This window comes from Microcaecilia unicolor, chromosome 3, assembly GCF_901765095.1.
Source record: "Microcaecilia unicolor chromosome 3, aMicUni1.1, whole genome shotgun sequence".
Lineage (NCBI taxonomy): Eukaryota > Metazoa > Chordata > Amphibia > Gymnophiona > Siphonopidae > Microcaecilia > Microcaecilia unicolor.
Window position 1 is genome coordinate 308,811,102 of NC_044033.1, and position 19,784 is coordinate 308,830,885.

Below are 19,784 nucleotides of genomic sequence, written 5' to 3' on the forward strand. Positions count from 1 at the left end.
CAGCAATACAGGAATAGCTCCTGAAGACGCCAAATGCGAAACACAGCCCTTAAAGAATTGCTCAGTCCGGCAGAACTTTTTGACCCTGATATTGATAGACAATGTGAACCTATAGGACATTTTAAATGTAAGAAGAACTGTAAAACCTGTGATATTACAGTTGAAATTCGATCTTTCGCACATAATGGAAAAAGTTATTATTTAAAGCATCATACTACCTGCCGCACTCGCGGAGTGATCTACTGTATAGTATGTCCTTGTGTTAAAAAGTATGTTGGTAAAACCAGCAGATCTTTACACGAACGTATGGTTGAACATCGTTCTCGGATAGTAGCTCAAGTACCGGGTCCCCCTTTAGTGCAGCATTGCATGCAATTTAACCACCAAGTAGAGGCCCTACAAGTTATGGCTATTGACCACATTAGTCCAGCTCCCAGAGGGGGTGACCACAACAGACAGCTACTACAACGGGAAACTTACTGGATTTATCATCTAAATACGCTGGAACCAAGTGGTCTTAATATATATGTCCAGTGGACCTGCTTTATGTGAAACACAACTGTTTAGATCAGCTGTTTCTGGTAAGATAGGATTTTAAAAAGACGCTGCCGCCATTTTATAATCATTGATAGATGGCAGACGAGAACAATCTGATCGCCTGGTGAGTCTTGAACTTTGATGAATATTACAAGCTATAAAGGGGAGCGGCATGAAGATAAGGGCTGACATATTTGTATGCTATATTTTCTTACAGAAACAGCACGAAGAGTTCCCCTTGAGAAAGCCAGGAGGGCGAAACAGGCTCCTGTGGGGGAGTGCTGATGTATAGGCATACAGATAAGTGATTGATCCCTTAAGCCATCAGCTATAATTACAATATAAGAGCCAAATGGCATGCTTCGTAAAAACACAAGAAACAAAGTAAAAAAGAGTAAAAAAAAGTTGGAAAAAGTTGGTTAATAAGCGTGCTAGGTAGCTCAGCTAATGGTAGGACGGTGGGTAACAGTCTATGAGTACAACTAAGCAGCATAAGAGATACTAAACGATAACTGCTGCCTGTTTATGAGACTTTACCTGTAAACTCCACCATATAATTCTCCCTTAGCACTCTGCTTATTTTTTTGTTGGTAGTAGTTACATTGAGTGGAGTTAGCTGCATAGGTTGGCAGTAATTATCCTAGAAATAAGCAGTGGATTTTCCCAAGTCCATCTTAATAATGGTTTATGGATTTTTCTTTTAGGAAGATATCCTTGGAACACCAAAACATTTCTAAAAGGCAACAAAATCTAAATTAGTAGGTTGGACTACCTCCTCTAATAGGTAGGTCTACTCCACGCCACATGTGGCGTTTCAAGGGCCCAAGACATTCTCTCTCCCCCTCCCAATCGGTTGGCGAGCACACCTTTTCACAGAAGAGGTGATCAAGCCGTAAAGTTTTTCTTTTTCTTTTTTTTAATTAAAAAACATGTTTTCTTTTTTTTTTTATTATTAGTGTTACCATGAAAAACAAAGCAGGCCGAAAGACCAAGAGAAAAGTACATATTAATAAAAGCAGCTAAGAGCTCAGACACACCATTACCACGTGTTGCCACAGAAGGCAGACTGAGGAAGGACAGCACGTGAAATTATGTAGACCACTCTCACCAGGGCTGATCAGATACGCAGCATTTCGAGACATCAGTGCCTCTGCACCTGAGCCAGAGTATTAACAACTAGTGGTAATTAAATCAACTTCAATGATAACACAATTGTTATGTGCACAGTACTGGAAGGGTGTATAGCACTTGAGAAGTTGCTTTTGATAGTTCCAACATCTTTGTCCCAAGAACTGTACCAGCTACATTTGAACACAGGGAGCTTGAGTGACTCCCTGGTGGTCACACGCTGCATGACAGATGTGGATAAGCTTTTTATTCTATAATGCTGACTAACAAATCTGGAACCATACTGCCAGCAGCTCCGCTCTTCCAGAGTAGCCAACACTTCCCATCGCCTCTGGGAATTTGCTGCCCTCTCCTGGCTGAAGACAACATTATATTTTGGAAAAGGCAACAGCTACAGACAAACACTATCAGTCAAGTCACACGGGTCAGCAACTCATCTTCACAGCAAAAACATTTCTGGTAATGAACACCCTAGTTCCAATTTCAAGAGCTATCAGTAAGGATCTGTGAAATTCATATAAATAAGGCAAGAAATCAGAAACTGGCGCTAAAAATGAACTGTATTTCTGTAATGAATAGGCAAGTTAGTTACTTTCCACAAATCATATAACACACTGCAATACAACACATCAGTCTGGAGACATCACCCAAGAGCTGTGTAACAGATTTAGAAAGTGCACATCTACAGAAATGTATACAAAAGAGGTTTAGATGACCAAAGGCGTACAAAGAAAGCACTGACAATATGTAAAAATAGACTGAACATATTTACACTCAAGCTGTGCTTCTTCCACTTCTTGTTACAAAAAGCCATGATTCGAACAGTGATTCTTAAAACAAACCCCAAACTGCGAAGAAAGCACAAGCTTGACAAGATGCAGTACTTGAAAATTAGTGGCTTTTATATAAAATATGAATTATATACATATCTATATATATGTACCTATTTAAAAATCCCCTTAACCTGAAATTTAAAAGGGTGTGGGGAGAATAAATTCTGCATCAGACCCATGAACAGCACAGCAGGTGTGGCACAGTTAGGGTTACCAAGCCAGTTTGAACACATCTAACTGGTCCATACTGGCTGCGATATCACAGGTGATGCTTCATCCGCTAAGTGAACCTAAGATACCATGCCATGGGAAATCATTAAGAACATGGTATACTGGGGAGGAGTAAGAAGGGGTATAAGGGTGTCTGCCTTCATTTTGGGGGTGGTAAAAGAGACATCGAGGGATAATTTGGGGGAGGTTTGTAGAGGGCTGTATATCACTAACCCAGGGGTCCGCTCATGCCATTGTCCCTGTGTAACAGCCCCACGCAGAAATGTCAAATATCTGAACTTCACTATAATTAATTTAGTTTCATTTGAATTAAATGGTGCATCAGAGATTTCATTCACTCAAGCTGACTGGCTGCTGGTTTTCCCGTTAATCAGAGATGGACCAACAGAGCTGCAGGCGATGTGTAGCAGTAGCGATCCATGAACCTAAGGTCAGAAGCTAATCCCTGAGGACCCTGTAAAGAGCGACATCTGCCCCTCCCCTCCCTGCCACCCTCCAAAATATGGGTTTGACAGACATCATCAAAGGAGGAAAAGGCCTCAGAGTCTATTCTCTCTTGCTATTCTTCTTCCTTGATGCCTTCATGGTGTTCCCCCACCCAGTTACCAAATGGGCATGTGGTCCTTGCAGGGGCTCAGAAGTCACTGAGGATGTTTATGTCTGCAAACTCTTTCCTGTAGCGGTAGGCATAGAGGCTGAGCATAAAGGCCCACTTCAGGGACATGAGGCTCCAGATGCTGGACAGGTAGTAGCTATTTGGGTCACTCAGGGCTGAAAGGAAAGAGAGAGAGTAATAAGTGAAGAAACAGCAAGGTGGACACCATGCAGACTTATGGCACAAGGTGCCTTCTCCTGCCCTCCCCTTTAGGGGTCACACATAGGTGACATTTTTTGAAATCTAACTCTTAAAGGTGATAAATATTCCTGCTTAATAATGTCAGTGATTTTTATCCATATGGCACACTGTTTCCTTCATATAACCATACCAACTTCCTCCCTGCCAGCTTACCTCCTCTCCCTTTCAGAAGCTCCTGTTCTGCAGTTGCGAGTCACTAGGCTCTTAGTTTATTACCATACAGCACAGAATAAAGCAACATTTCAGTAAGACAACCCTCCAAGATCTCCCTTAGGTCCACTAACCCCCACCAAGATGCCCACACTCCTACTGAGACCTCTCTGAGGCCCTCCAACCCCACCAAAATTCCTACACACCTGCTGAGACCTCCCCAAGGCTTCAACTCTCAATGCCATGTGCAGACACTGCTCTGTACTTACACTGCTGTTTGGTGATAGCCAGTGTCAGGAACGAGATGATCCCTACAACAGCAAGAACCGAGAAGACAGCACCAATAACGAGGAAAAGCCGGAGTCCCTTCAACCATGTCCGCCAGAAATCCTGCACATACATGATGTGTGTGATCAGTGTCCAGAGTGCCAGCACACCTACAACACACAAACGACAATATTATTTGCTGAGCAGTCACCATGCCTAAAACAGCACACAAACACAAGGAAATAAGAAGTTCCCCAATGAATGGGGCAGAAGAACCAAGAACAGTTGGAATCCTAACAAATCAAGCGTAGATGAAGACCTCTGGGTCTATTCGGTCTCTGCTTAGTCTCCTTTTTCTTGGGATTTGTCCAGACTTTCCACAATTTATGGATCCCTCTGTGCTTTTCCCAAGCTTTCTTGAATTAAAGATATAAATTTTCATTTCATAGCCTCTAATAGAAACTGTTCTATGCATCTAGAACAGATTCTTATATTAGAATCTATGAGTCAGTCTGCATTCTTTTTAGTCACCATGTTATTGTGGGATGCCCTTCCAGTCCTTCTACAAAACAGAACCATCTCTAAAAGGTTCAAGACTTTATTAAAACCTGTTTACATTGGTTCATGAAAACACTCAAAAGGCCAATCAGCTGGGGGTTTGACTGCACTTGTTGTTAGCATGTGACTGCCCTATTTTACTGGAAGTCTATTTCTCCTTCCTTTATTTTACTGTTGGTTTTTATTGTAAACCATCTTGATCTGTTTATCAGAAAAGGTGGTATAGCAAGTTCTTAATAAACATACAGGGGCAGCCTATGGGGGGATGCAAAGGGACACAGGGCCATGTGCAGAAACTCATTGCAGGGCTTCAACTGAATAAGAAAAGCAGAGCAGAAAAGTGGGGCCAGGTGTGAAAAGCTCAGTGCAGACTTCTATTACAAACTAGTGTTCTAGTACTTTGGAGAAAGATCCTAAGAAATAGGGCCTGATATTTACACGATCTAGGCTCCTAGCTGAGTTATACACCTAAACTGGCCTCTTTGAAAACTGACTAGTGCTGAGTGCCTAAATTTATACTCAATTCCGCTGAACTCCTAAATTTAGGTTGCAATAGAGGCGGTTTAGAGCAAGGAAAGCAGTTAGGAGCCTAGGACTGAGCTCATCAATTCAGCTAAACGAATGGCAGGCCTACACTTATAAGCACACTGGTGGTGTGTAGAGCACTTCCTTAAATATCCCTTAGCCAGAAAGTGAGATCATCTGTCAACGCCCCATCTAGGGCTATAAAATGGAAGTGTAGCAACCAGGAAGTAAAGACTCATAAGACTCAAGAAGGTTAGACTAAGGATGGAGACAGCATAAGCCTATCTAGCTCCTTATGTGGACTGAAGCCAGTAGGCAGAGAGCTTGCCACCATTTTAGCTCACCAAAACAATAGCAAAGGATTATTAGAAATAAGGGACTGCCTTTGAGTGGTCCATCTGTAAAAAGTCTAAAGCTGTTCCAGTTGAATAGGTAGAGGGAATAGAGAAAGGCTGGAAAAAAAGTGAGCGAGACCAGATGTTGCTATATTCTCTCCTCCTGAGGTGGAAAAAGCAGGCCATGTTCTTGAATTCTGGGCCCCTCTTCCTAAAGAGAGCAGATGGACAGGCCATCCCACCCTGTCCCCTGAAGCAGAGGAAGCCATCAGGGATATTTTCGTTGATGAGAATAAGAATTGGAATGAACTAGAAGTAAAAATGTTTTTTTTTTTCAAAATGAAAACTGAATAGGAATAGAAAATGTATTGTCCCAAATAGAATAAAAACTATACATCATTTTTCTTAATAAAAGTTACTTAAGAGCAATAAAAATTTTATACATACACATATATGCATGAACTGAAGAACTAAATAAGAACTAAAATTTTCAGAAGAGGACTGAATAAAACTAGAATTAAGACTGTTGTCAGAACTAGGATAAAATAAGAATAAAAGTTCTATTTTATTTATTTACTGGGATTTATTAACCACCTTATGAAGAGATTCACCCATGGCGGTGTACAACAAGTACAGCTTGGCTTGACATAGAGGGAACCATTTTGTTAACAATCTGATCGATATTCAAAGTGATTTAACTGGCCAGAAACAGACGCTGACCGGTTTAATCGTTTGTTTAAGGCTATCTACTAATTTTCAGCGAAACCTATCTGGTTATCACTGCTGAAAATTAGTGGTTAGCACCTAAATGAAAAATGGTTATTTTTGGGACATTCTAGGGGTGGAGCCAGCACTTACCCAGCCAGGTTAACCATATAAAACAGGATTTTGCAACTAAGTAAGAACTAGAACTAAAATATTACTGGAAGCAATGATTCCAGAACAAAAAAGGAGGACTACACCTTACTGGTCAAGAAGGGAGAGCAGAAGACCATTATTTTTATTTTTGTTACATTTGTACCCCGCGCTTTCCCACTCATGGCAGGCTCAATGCGGCAGGCAATGGAGGGTTAAGTGACTTGCCCAGAGTCACAAGGAGCTGCCTGTGCCGGGAATCGTACTCAGTTCCTCAGGACCAAAGTCCACCACCCTAACCACTAGGCCACTCCTCCACTCATTAGGACGAGCATTAGGGTAAGGAAGAGGTTGCAGAAAGACAGCGAGCTTGTTAATGCTTACACGTGTGCGAGTGTATGTATGTATGTATTTGAAAGAGATCATGCTCAGCTCTGCCCCCCCCCCTTCATGCTCCACAGTTCCACTTTTGTCTAGAAATTAAGCCCCAATTCCACTACTTTAAGAGCACCATGTAAAAGATATCAGAGAAAAGAGAATGTTGGCGCCAGTCCACAACCTTGTTTTGAGCCATTGGAGAGATTAAGAAAGGGGTGGGGGGGGGGGGGGGTCACACGGTTCACAACATTTCTGAATCATTCTGTTGAAAAAAAAAATCTTATGATGGAAATAAACTTCTCTGGACAGTTGTATTTCTGGCGATTTCCACAGGACAGTATGGTCTAACTTACTGAAGACCTTTGCCTGGTAAACAAGAGATCATGTATAGATCACAATTTTGATCACAACGTTTTGCCTGTATCTGTTTGGTTTTGAACACCATGTACGTAATCTCTTGGCAGGTCTAAATCTGCACTATGGTTCCAGAAAAGTGGTGTCCTGAGTTGCTCCACCATTTTATTAATTACTATCACAGCTGGCTCTTCCATCCTTCCTCTTCTACAGATAAATTTATCTTTGAAATGCAGAGCACAGATCTGTGTTTGCAAATGCAATGGAAGAACTAAGCATATTTCAATAGCATGTAATCACTTCCTTGCTCAAATGCAATGGGGAATATGCCACTTGGCCTTGGGGATTTCCCTGGTGAAGTACAGCTGACACGGCTCTACTGACCACATGGTATGTCCAGTCCTCCAGTGCTGTTCACTGGGTGCTGTCACAGCGCCTTTTCAGATAGGGGATGCTTAGGAAATAACTCTGCCTAACGTTTAGATTTTGGTTCTCTCTATCAGAAGTTTAGCACCATCTGCTGAATAAAACAGATGCACTGCAGTTTGATACAGGGCCAGAAACAGTTCTGCATTCCTGATAGAAAGTTTTGATGTTGTGTTTATCTTCTGCTTTCTACAGCACTCTAGCTTTCTTCTCCCACCATTTGTTTTTCATTTGCCATCATTTCCTTTGAACTTCAGATCTTATTTGAAGGTTGTGCTCCTTTTTTTTTAAGGAACCTGCCAACTTATACTCTGATGTATGTGCAGCTTGTCTAGAACTTGAGCCATTTGTGTAATTTTCATCAAGTCAGATCGCTATGCTTCTTTTTAATGAAACCAAGAATATTAGCTTTTGTAAATTATGTCACATTGGAAAATTGACTCTATCCTATCTGCGAGGCTGAAGTTCAGAAGCTAGGCAGCCATTTTATAATGTAATTCCTCCTGCCTTCTTAGACCTATGTTTAACAATGTTTAACTTCTTTAACATTTTCTGTGTTTTGAGGACCATATGGCTTCTGACTAGTAATCTGCACATCTCACAGCACAGGTAAATCTTTACATCATGATGACAAATTTGTGTTCATTGTATTTGGACATAAGCAACAGACAGTTTCAGTTGGCTTTGCCAATATCATGGTGAACAAGCACTATGGGCACTGAAGTCACTCTGAGCATCAGCTTACTGTACAATATGAAATATCTTTTACGGCTCACTTCAGTTGCTCATAGAAGGCATCTTTGACAACCATGCAGGTCAGGCTAGGTACAGATAATTATGGGCATTAACCTGTTGATTAGCCCTTTTGCAAGTGTATCCAATTTATGTATCGGAGATATATGAAGGGCAATGCCCATTCCAGATATTCAACCTTCGCCTTTAGGTTTTGCTATCCAATAAAATGGAAAACTGTGGCAAAACAGGGAATTTTCCTGCTTGTAAATTATATAGCTATTGTTTATGATGTGCATTTCCTTTGTTTGGCCAACAGGTGGTGACTGTTCGGAAAGTTGTTAGAGAACTGTCAGTTTCTTCTGGTCAAAAGCTGTTAGCTTAAACTGTGAAGTAATTTGTTTTTAGTCGCAGGTAAGGGAGTGGAAAAAGAAAGTTCTCTCTTCCTGAGACCCTGTGAACAGTTAGACTTCATAACCTGTGAGCAGCTATCTGTTATTGCTTGCTCTTTTCAATGTGTTTTATATGGTTCACTGTTTTACTCTGACAATAAACCTGATTAGTTTATTGACTCTGCTGTCCTGGACTTACTAAGAGTCCTGGTGGTTTGTGTTTTGGTCTGTGGGTGCTTTCTGGGAACTGTGGGACCACCGAGAGTGTGGCCCCAGTAAATGAGAAATCACCGGGGAACAACCTGAGAGAGTGGGAGACTCGCTCAGAGGCAAATGAGACCCAGTCAGTGGGGTGGAGGGTTCTAGTGTAGAGCACAAATGGCAGATGTAGGCAGACCTGAGCTGTGTTGGGGACAGACCCTCCAGGTTGCTAGGCATTTTGTGACAATAGCCTAAGCCAATTTCAACCATACTCAACTCGCCTGAGAGTCAAATTCTACTTGCTGCTGCTGTGTTGATGTTTTATGTATTTAGCATGCTCTCTAGTAAGACTGTGCACCTCTTTGGGTTTCAGTCCATCAGCAGGCACACATTCCTTTTGAGAAAGTTCATACTGTGTTTGTTTGGGTTTTTTTTTTCAGCACACTGTTGAATAAGCAGCCAGGAACCATAATCTGGGAGGCTGTGGAAAAGGTAGGCAAATTTTAGGTCCCCTTTTCAGCACCTATAGCCATATGGAGACAGCAATGCTTTTTCTAAAAAGGATAATTGTTACCCTATAAGATATAAGTACCACACTGATCCCAATCTGTGGCAAACCATCTTGTGGTTCCAGACTTACAGTATTATCAGTCTGTTCTCATCTGCTCCTGCCTTTTGCCAAAGGACTTTCTATTAATTATTACAAAAATGTATTAGTGGATTAGAGTTAAAGAGGCAGTCCCACTCTCTCCTTCCAACACACCACATGCTGGCTGGTGCAAAAACCACTACAGGTTCAGCAGTGCATATGGATGCAGGTTTTATATTGCAAAACCTTTCCCAGGTTGAGCTCAAGAACCCTACCTGCTTGTACTATGACTCATAGATGAGGGCATGAGTGACGAGATGTTAGGACATGACCACACATCAGCGAGCCTAAGTACAGTGTCTCTGGGCCAATGTTACTCCATGATCCTCAGTGGTTTAACCTGCGGCTACGAGGTTCCAGTTGCCTGTGCACTGCTGCAAAGATACATTGCAAGAGGCTTGGTGGTATAGCAGCTGTGGACAGGCAGAAAAGCGAAGATACTTACCTGTAGAATGTATTCTCCGAGGACAGCAGGCTTCATATTCTCACATGTGTGTAGACACTGATCTGTGTCGTCCGGTCCGGCATTTATGCCAAAGTAAAAAACAAAGCTTTAGTGAAGTGCGAGCTGCACTCCACTGCACATGCGCAAGTGCCTTCCTGCCTGCCATGAGAATGCAGCCTTCTCAGTTTAATTTCAAAGCAAAGGAATAAAAAATAAGATAAAATAACGGAGACAACTCCAAGGGGAGGTAGGCGGGATTGTGAGAATATGAAGCCGAGTGTCCTCGGAGAATACCTGCTACAGGTAAGTATCTTTGCTTTCTCCAAGGACAAGCATGCTCTCATAGTCTCACGTGTGGGGAATCCCTAGCATCCAGGCTCACCGAAAACAAACAACAGTGGTCAACTGGACCTTGCAACAGCAAGGATATAACACAGATTAACCTGAAACTATATACAATCTGAATAAGGGTGCGGCCTGGAACAGAATAAAATGGGCCTAGGAGGGTGGAGTTGGATTCTAGACCCCAAACAGGTTCTGCAACAGTGACTGCCCAAACTGACTGTCACATCGGGTATCCTGCTCAAGGCAGTAATGAGATGTGAATGTGTGGACTGAAGACCATATTGCAGCCTTGCAAATCTCTTCAATGAAGGCTAACCTCAAGTGGGCCACCGACAAAGCCATGGCTCAGACATTGTGAGCCGTGACATGACCCTCTAAGGCCAGCCCAGCCTGGGCATAAGTGAAGGAAATCTAATCTGCCAGCCAACTGGATACAGTGCGTTTCCTGATGGCGTCCCCCATCCTGTTGGGATCCAAAGAAACAAAAAGCTGGGCGAACTGTCTGTGGGGCCTTGTCTGTTCCATGTAGAAGGCCAACTGCTCTCTTGCAGTCCAAAGTGTGCAAGCTGCTTTCGCCAGGATAGGCATGAGGTTGGGGAAAAAATGTTGGCAAGAGATGGAACTCAGACACTACCTTTGGCAGGAACTTAGGGTGCATGCGGAGGACTACTCTGTTGTGATGAAACTTAGTATAAGGTGCATCCACTACAAAGGCCTGAAGCTCACTGACCCTATGAGCTGAAGTAACAGCAACCAAGAAAACAACCTTCCAGGTCAAGTACTTCAGAAAGCAGGAATTCAGTGGCTCAAAAGGAGACTACATCAGCTGGGTGAAAACAACATTGAGATCCCATGACACTGGCGGAGGTTTGACAGGGGGCTTTGACAAAAGCAAATCTCTCATTACGTGAACAACTAAAGACTGTCCGGAGATGGGCTTACCTTCTACACATCAATGATAAAACACTAATTGCAATAAGGTGAACCTTTACTGAGTTGGTCTTGAGACCAGACTCTAACAAGTGTAGATGGTATTCAAGCAGGGTCTATGTAGGACAAGTAAGGGGATCTAGGACCCTGCTGTCACACCAGATGGCAAAACCTCCTCCATTTAAAAGAGTAACACTTCTTAGTGGAATCTATTCTGGAAGCCAGCAAGACACGTGAGACACTCATGGTTCTTCGGAGAATAATTCCAGAAGAAGAGGGAACCAAATCTGCCTCGGCCAGTAAGGAGCAATCAGAATTGTGGTTCCATGGTCTTGCTTGAGTTTCAATAAAGTCTTTCCTACCAGAGGTATCTGAGGACAAGCATACAGGAGACCTGTTCCCCAATTGAGGAGGAAGGCATCTGACGGCTAGTCTCAAACAGAAAGACCTTGTGGTTGATCTGAGTGGCAAAAAGATCCACCGAGAGGGTGCCCCACTCTCAATCTTGAAGGTTATGCCCATGTGAAGGGACCACTCATGCAGTTGCATTATCCTGCTCAGTCTGTCGGCCAGGGTGTTGTTTGTGCCTGCCAGATAAGTGGCTGAGAGGAATATGCCGTATAGGCGAGCCCAATGCCACATCCAGACAACTCCCTGACACAGACGGCGTGATCCGGAGTCCCCCTGACTGTTGATGTAATACATTGCAACCTGTTTGTCCATTTAAATGAGTGTTCCAGACCGTTCAAAGCTCCAGGAGGTTGATCTGAAGATTTGTTTCCCAGAGGGACCAGGTTCCTTAAGTGTGGAGCCCATCTACATGAGCTCTCCATCCCAGGAGAGATATATCAGTCATCAGCACTTTTTGCAGCTGAGGAATTTGGAATGGAAGTCCCAAAGTCAAATTGGATCAAATTGTCCACCACTGAAGACAGCGAACAAGCTCTGGGGACATTTGGATTATATCTTCTAGACTCCCCATGGCTTGATACTGAGAAGCCAGGGTCCACTGAGCTAATCCTCATGTGAAGGCATGTCATGGGTGTGACATACATTGTGGAAGCCATGTGGCCCAGCAACCTCAACATCTGCCGAGCTGTGACCTGCAGAGGCACAAACCTTGGAGGCCAGCAAGACAAGATTGTCTGCTCTGGCTTCCAGGAGGAAGGATCGCATCTTCTGTATGTCAAGCAGGGCTCCTATGAATTCTAATCTCTGGACAGGGTGGAGATAGGACTTGGGGTAATTTAAAATGAACCCCAGTAGTTCGAGAACCCAAAAAGTCATCCGCATGGACTCTCGAACACAGTCCTTTGAGGTGCTCTTCACCAGCCAATCATCGAGATAAGGGAACACATGGACTCCCAGTCTGCGTAGCGATGTTGCGACTACTGCTAGATACTTGGGTGAAGACCCTGGGAGCTGACGCGAGGCCAAAAGGCAACATGCGGTACTGAAAGTGATGTGTTCCCAGCCGAAATCAAAAATACTTCCAGTGGGCAGGAAGTATCGGGATATGAGTGTATGCATCCTTTAAATCCAGAGAGCATAGCCACTCGTTTTCCTGAATCATAGAAAGTAGTAGATCGTGTCCTTAAATAAAAATAAAAATCAGACAAAAGATTGCAAATACTGTCAAGTACTGAGCATGATGTAAATAGGAACAACAAACATAGTTTGAAATGTCCAGAAGCCTAAGAAATAAGATGGGAGAGCTAGAATATATTGCACTAAATGAAAAATTAGATATCATAGGCACCTCTGAGACCTGGTGGAAGGAGGATACCAGTGGGACACTGTCATAACAGGGCACAAATTATATCGTAGTGATAAGGTGGACGAATTGGTGGAGGGGTAACATTGTATGTTGAAGAGGGCTTTGAATTAAATAGACTGAAAATTCTGCAGGAAACAAAACACATCTTGGAATCCCTGTGGATTGAAATTCCATATGTACAGGTGAAAAGGATAGTGATAGGAGTGTACTACTGTCCGCCTGGCCAGGATGAACAGACGGATGTAGAAATGTTATCAGAAATTAGGGAGGCTAACAAACTGAGAAACATAATAATGGGTGATTTCAATTACCCCGATAGTGACTGGGTAAATGTAACATCAGGGCATGCTAGGGAGGTAAAATTCCTTGACGAAATCAAGGATTGCTTTATGGAGCAGCTGGTACAGGAGCAGACAAGAAAAAAATTCTACACCTAGTACTCAGTAGAGCGCAAGATCTGGTGCGGGAGGTAACGGTGCTGGGGCCGCTTAATAACAGTGATCATAATATAATCAGATTTGATATTAGCTTTGGAGTAAGCACACGCAGATAATCCAATACGTTAGCGTTTAACTTTCAAATAGGAGACTATGATAAAATGAGAAGGTGAAAAAAAAACAACAGAAGAGCGGCTGCGAGGGTCAAAATTTTACATCAGGTGTGGATGCTGTTCAAAAATATCATCTTGGAAGCCCAGGCCAAATATATTCCGCGTATTAAAAAAGGAGGAAGGAAGAATAAACGACAGCCAGCATGGTTAAAAAGTGAGGTGAAGGAAGCTATTACAGCTAAAAGAAAATCCTTCCGAAAATGGAAGAATGAACCAAATGAAAATAATAAGAAACAGCATAACGAATGTCAAGCCAAATGCAAGGTACTGATAAGGAAGGCAAAGAGGGACTTTGGGAAAAAAAAAAAAAAAAAAAAAAAGATTGTGTTGGAGGCAAAAACACATGGTAAAAATTTTTTTTAAAAATGTATATTAAAAGCAGGAAGCCAGCAAAAGAATCGGTTGGACCACTAGATGACCGAGGGGTAAAAGGGGCAATCAGGAAAGACAAAGCCAAGGGAAGAGATTACAAAATTACAGAGCATATTCAAAAGCATGGATTAATGAGACAAAGCCAACATGGATTTAGTGAAGGGAAATCTTGTCTCACCAATCTATTACTTTTCTTTGAAGGGGTGAACAAACATGTGGATAAAGGTGAGCCGGTTGATATTGTGTATCTGGATTTTCAGAAGGCGTTTGATTTTCATGAAAGACTCCAGAGGAAATTTGAGAGTCATGGGATAGGAGGTAGGATTAAATGGTCAGTATTCTCAACGAATGAGGGTAGTTAGTGGGGTTCCCCAGGGGTCTGTGCTGGGACCGCTGTTTTTTTAACATATTTATAAACTAGTAAAAAACCCCGTTTCTGATGCAAATGAAACGGGGGCTAGCAAGGTTTTCTTCAGAGTGTGCATGTGGGAGTGTGTGTCCCTGCCCTCTCTCCCTCCCCCTCCCCCCTCCGAGTCCAGTCCTTCAGTGTTAAGTTTCCTGCTGTTCTGTGTTTGTGACAGAGAGAGTGAGGGCATCTCTCTCCCCTCCCCCCTCTGAGTCCTTCACTGTTATAGAGAGAGGGATTTCGTGCTGTGCTGTTTTCCTTCACTCATGGGGAAACCGGATATCTCTGGCGCTTCACACTTCCGGCTGGAGGCTTCATAGAATGTTGGGGTTGCCTTTTATATATATAGATGACCTACTACTTATCATTTCTATAGCGCTACTAGATGTACAGAGATGGGAGTAACTAGTGAGGTAATTAAATTTGCCGACAACACAAATTTATTCAAAGTTGTTAAATCACAGAGGACGGTGAACAATTACAAGAGGACCTTGGGCGTCTAAATGGCAGATGATGTTTAATGTAAACAAGTGCAAAGTGATGCATGCGGGAAAGAGGAACCTGAATTACAGCTACATAATGCAAGGTTCCACATTAGGAGTCACTGACCAAGAAAGGGATCTAGGTGTAGTCGTTGATGATACGTTGAAACCTTCTGCACAGAGTGCTGCGGTGGCTAAGAAAGCAAATAGAATGTTAGGTATTATTAGGAAAGGTATGGAAAACAAAAATGAGGATAATGCCTTTGTATCGCTCCATGGTGCAACCGCACCTCGAATATTGTGTTCAATTCTGGTCACCGCATCTCAAAAAAGATTTAGTGGAATTAGAAAAGGTGCAGAGAAGGGTGACGAAAATGATAAAGGGAATGGGATGACTTCCCTATGAGGAAAGGTTAAAGTGGCTAGGGCTCTTCAACTTGGAGAAAAGACGGCTGAGGGAGATATGATAGAGGTCTATAAAATGATGTGGAGTGGAAGGAATAAACATGAAGCATCTGTTTACTCTTTCCAAAAATACTAGGACTAGGGGGCATGCAATGAAGCTACAAAGTAGTAAATTTAAAACGAATCGGAGAAAATGTTTCTTCACTCAACGTGTAATTAAACTCTGGAATTTGTTGCCAGAGAATGTGGTAAAGGTGGTTAGCTTAGCGGGGTTTAAAGAAGGTCTGGACGGCTTCCTAAAGGAAAAGTCCATAAACCATTATTAAATGGACTTGGAGAAAATCCATTGCTTATTTCTGGGATAAGCTGGAGGCAGCTGCAGGGAGCTGGAGACACACTGAAGTTGGAGGAAGCTGCAACTGGAGCCGTACTGAAGCTGGAGGGAGCTGAAACTGAAGCCATAGACCACACTGCAGCTAGCTGCTAGAAGCTCTAAATGACCCATTGGGATGGCAAAGAGGAAATGTTCTACAGTTCCCTATAAGGTCCTTGGACCCCCGTTGTCATCAAGGGTGCTCCCAGAAGTGCTGCTCCTGGCCCTTTAAAAAGGTTTCCCTGTGCGCGCGCACCTAGGAGCGCTGGCACCAGCTGACAAGGGAAGATGACGTCGAGCCACAACGAGCCCCGGAGCACGGGAAGCAGTCATGCGGGTGAGCCTAGGCACTGGAAAGGCAGCAGGAGACGTCGGGGCCACATGACCCCAATGCCAAGGTGAGCTGGAATGTGGGTAAGCATGGCTTTAGCCATGACATCACCCTTTCCCCAGACTACTTTTAAATGCAGCTGTCCCCTCCTGAGCACCAGCAACATTTCACCTATTACTCACACCTGCTCTGGCATCTTCCGCCTGCTGCACCCCTGCAGAAAAAGAAGTTATAGGAGTGCAGCAAAGGGAAGACACCGGAGCTGGTGTAGGTAAGTTTGGTGAAATGCTGCCGGTGCTCATGAGGGAACATCTGTATTTAAAGGCAGACTGGGGGGAGGGGCGCCAAACCAAAAGTTAACTCAGGGCACCACAGTCCCTTGGGCTGGCCCTGTGCCTCCACATGTGGGAACAGAAGTAATTATTTAAATACGTATACCCTAGAAGAAGAGAGGCTGGAAAGATATGATAGTGACATGTAAATACTTTGAAGGTATAAATGCACAGGAGGTGAGTCTCTCAATGGAAAGGAAGCTCTGGCATGAGGGGTCATAAGATGAGGAGTCAGACTCAAACCTAATTTAAAGAAATGTCTTTACAGGAAAGGGTGGTGGATACCTGAAATTCCCTCTCAGCGGAGGTAGTGGAAACAAGGGATAAGCATAGAGGATCCCTTACTTGTTCTGTCTGTCATAATTAGATTGTAAGCTCTATTGAGCAGGGACTGTCTCTCCATGTTCAAGTGTGAAGCGCTGCGTACGTCCGGTAGCGCTATAGAAATGATAAGTAGTAGTAGTAGTATCTCAGAGGGGCAAATGGTTCAGAACTAAATAGGAGGTGTGGATCGACCAAATGATCTTTCTGCTATTATGAGTTGTCCAGTTAGAATCTACTCATCAAGCTTTGTTCTCTGCCACCTCTTCCCAATGGAACTTGCTCCCACTAGACATCCGTGCTTCCAAATCAAGACAAAAGACCCGGCTCTTCAATAAAGTTTTCACCCTAGAGTGAGCTATTATAGTGAACCGCTGTTACCCTACCTCCTTCTATACCTTCCTTCCTACTGTTCTCATTTCTCTGCTCTATCCACTTTCCTGTCAATTTTGTAGATTCTTTCCTTTTTCAAACTTTGTTTTGATTATTGTAAACCGCCGAGAGCTGCCAGTTAGTCATAGTGGTATAGCAAGATCTAATAAAACCAAACCATAAACCAGTACTATATAAAACCTTGTGCATTGGCACATCTACTGTCAGTCCTATAGAAATAACCATCACAGTGACATATATATTTTCAGCATGAAATCATGTATTTAGTATGGCAACATATATCCACTGATTAAGCACAGGCTCCTTCACAGAAATGCTAACTCATAGGCAAATTGAGGGGAGCAAATGCCTGCCAACAGCAGAAGTCCTGCTGAGGTTGCTCACACAAGGTTACTTTCCATTAGCACAGCTCTTCCCCACATGACAGGAACTTGACTCAGCAGAAAAGTCTCACTGTGCAACTCTCTAACATGACTCAGCACTTCCTCAGCTCAGGAGGTGAAGGACTGCTGTGTAAACTGACAAAACACTTTCTTCAAAAGCCAGAAGGATCACTCTGTGAACCTGTCACATGCTTTACAAACCTCTGGAAGCAGATCAGCAACTTTTGAAAATAGAGAAACTGGCTACCCAGTTCTGCCCCACTGTAGTCCTGTTTGCACAAGGAATATTCACAGCAAAACGAATTGTAGGTGAGGTTGTTACTGTCCTCATGCAACACATCTATCTTCTTTACAAGTCAGTGAAAAAAAACAGCACAGGACTAAGAAAGTGCCCAAACAAAATTTCAACCCTATGTCAAGAACTACAGATTGATATCCCTGTTCTTGACCATCTTTAAATCTAGATGGAAAGCCCACCTCTTTAACATTGCTTTTGACTCGTAACCACTTGTATCCACTCGCCTCCACCTACCCTCCTCTTTCCTCTACACATTAATTGATTTGCTTGCTTTATTTTTTGTCTATTAGATTGTAAGCTCTTTGAGCAGGGACTGTCTTTCTTCTATGTTTGTGCAGCGCTGCGTATGCTTTGTAGCGCTATAGAAATGCTAAATAGTAATAGTAGTAGTGTTCTGATAAAATCAACCTGTTGGTTGATCGGGCGGAAAATGAAGAATAGCAGTGGTATTGCCATTATAACTCTTTCTTACTCTGAGGCTCTCCTCCAATCTGCAGTTTCTAAAGTCCATGACCAAAGCAGGCTGGAGTCAGTCAGTATGATGGGATAGGAGCTAGACCATAAGCCTGAGCACAAGGCTCGGCCTACTAAGGTTTACAGCAGACTGCAGAAGGGAAGGGAAAAGAGACAGAAACCTGGATAAGTAAAATGCATCCTCAGTCTTTGCTCTGGTTAATGTTTAGGTGGTTGTGTACACATGCCTCTGGTCTTTTCATTGTCAGCTCTGGTGAACTAGGGTAAATCCTCCCCCACACTGTAGGTGACTCCTGGAATCTGTTCTGTTACTGAAACAGTTAGGAAAGCAAAGGTTTTGGGTCCTGTCCCAGTCACATGGAATCCAAGCAATTTCATTTGGTTTGAAAAAAAAAAAATAAGCACTGTGGGGAAGGGGAGGAGCTCAGAAGACTGAGTTACCAATGTAACAGACCCTCTTACAATCACCTCTTTTCAAGTGCATAAGAGCTTGGATCAGAGGATGGTGAGGCACTTCTGGCAGTCCAACCTTACACAAGATAACGGTCTTATACCCTATGAAGTGTCTCAATGTATTAAATTTCACCATCAGTGTGGAGTTGTTACAGCGTAGAACTGACCAGAGCTGGGAAAGTTTCTAAGAACTTGTGCTCTAGCTGGTTATTTTGGGAGACAGGGTGAAAAGTTTTATTTCACCCAAACTCCACTTTTCCTTATGGCTTTTATTCTTTCCAACCCAACAAATGTTGAAAAGCTGTTACACAGATGGATAAATAAAAATGTAATGGCAAGGGAGCAAACTTGGTGTGGGGCAAAAAGCAGTGAAAACACGTGAAATTAGAAAATGGGCCAGACTGGATTAAGCCCCCCCCCCCCCCCCAAAAAAAAAAAAAAAAAAACAGAAATGGCTGAATGCATTTTTATGGGAGAAGCATTTCCAACTTAACAGCATAAAAACACTGATATACTGAAGCACAGCAGATAATTGTCCCTTTCAAACTACTTCTTCTCTCTTATCTATCGGTCACAGACAGTCAAACACACACACACACACACACACACACACACACACACACACAGGGACTGGGAATAATTCCATGATATGCTTCTCCCATCACACACTCCTACCTCCCACTGCTGGACTGGCTCTTAGTTAATTTATTCAGAATCTTACTCCACTGTCTTTCATAACTAACATCAAAACGGTTTACAGTAAAAACACAAAAACAGAAATTCAGATGCGCACTTCATCTTTGTTGTGACTGTATAGTTTTCTTAGCAGTTGCTCTGTGTATTGCCACCTTGTGCTGCAGTAGCACAACAATACCAATTGCCTTGCTACAGTGGTACTGTATAGTTAAAATGCATCCTTTTAAATTGTTCACAGTTGACATCTAATGGTTTGACACCTCATCACATTTTGGTTTCATTTTGTTCTCCTTTCCACACCAACAGAATGCAAACCACCCCTCCAGTGGTGTAGCCACAGGTGGGCCTGGGCCCGCCCACTTAGGACTCAGGCCCATCCAACAGTAGCACATGGTAATGAAAATGCTGCTTTCCACAATACTGGCACCTTTGCATGCTCCGTTTTCAGCGCATGCCTGCTGCAGACTACGAAGGTGGAGACTGGAGAGAAGCATTTTCCCACCAGCTGAGATATTATTTTGATGTGGGGTTGGGGGAGAGAACATTTGGTG

At 43.0% G+C, this 19,784-nt stretch overlaps 1 protein-coding gene across 1 annotated transcript in view; it reads right to left on the bottom strand.

Annotated features, from left to right (window-relative positions):
* Positions 1-2,207: 2,207 nt before the first annotated feature.
* The window catches only part of SLC48A1 (solute carrier family 48 member 1), a 37,036-nt gene continuing 19,459 nt past the window's right edge, over positions 2,208-19,784 (bottom strand). The window contains exons 2-3 of the mRNA XM_030198303.1: positions 4,005-4,172; positions 2,208-3,500 (exon numbers count right to left, since the gene is read on the bottom strand). Of these exons, the coding sequence (XP_030054163.1) occupies positions 3,364-3,500; positions 4,005-4,172 (305 nt within the window). The 3' untranslated portion in view covers positions 2,208-3,363. The remainder of the gene's footprint in view (positions 3,501-4,004; positions 4,173-19,784) is intronic.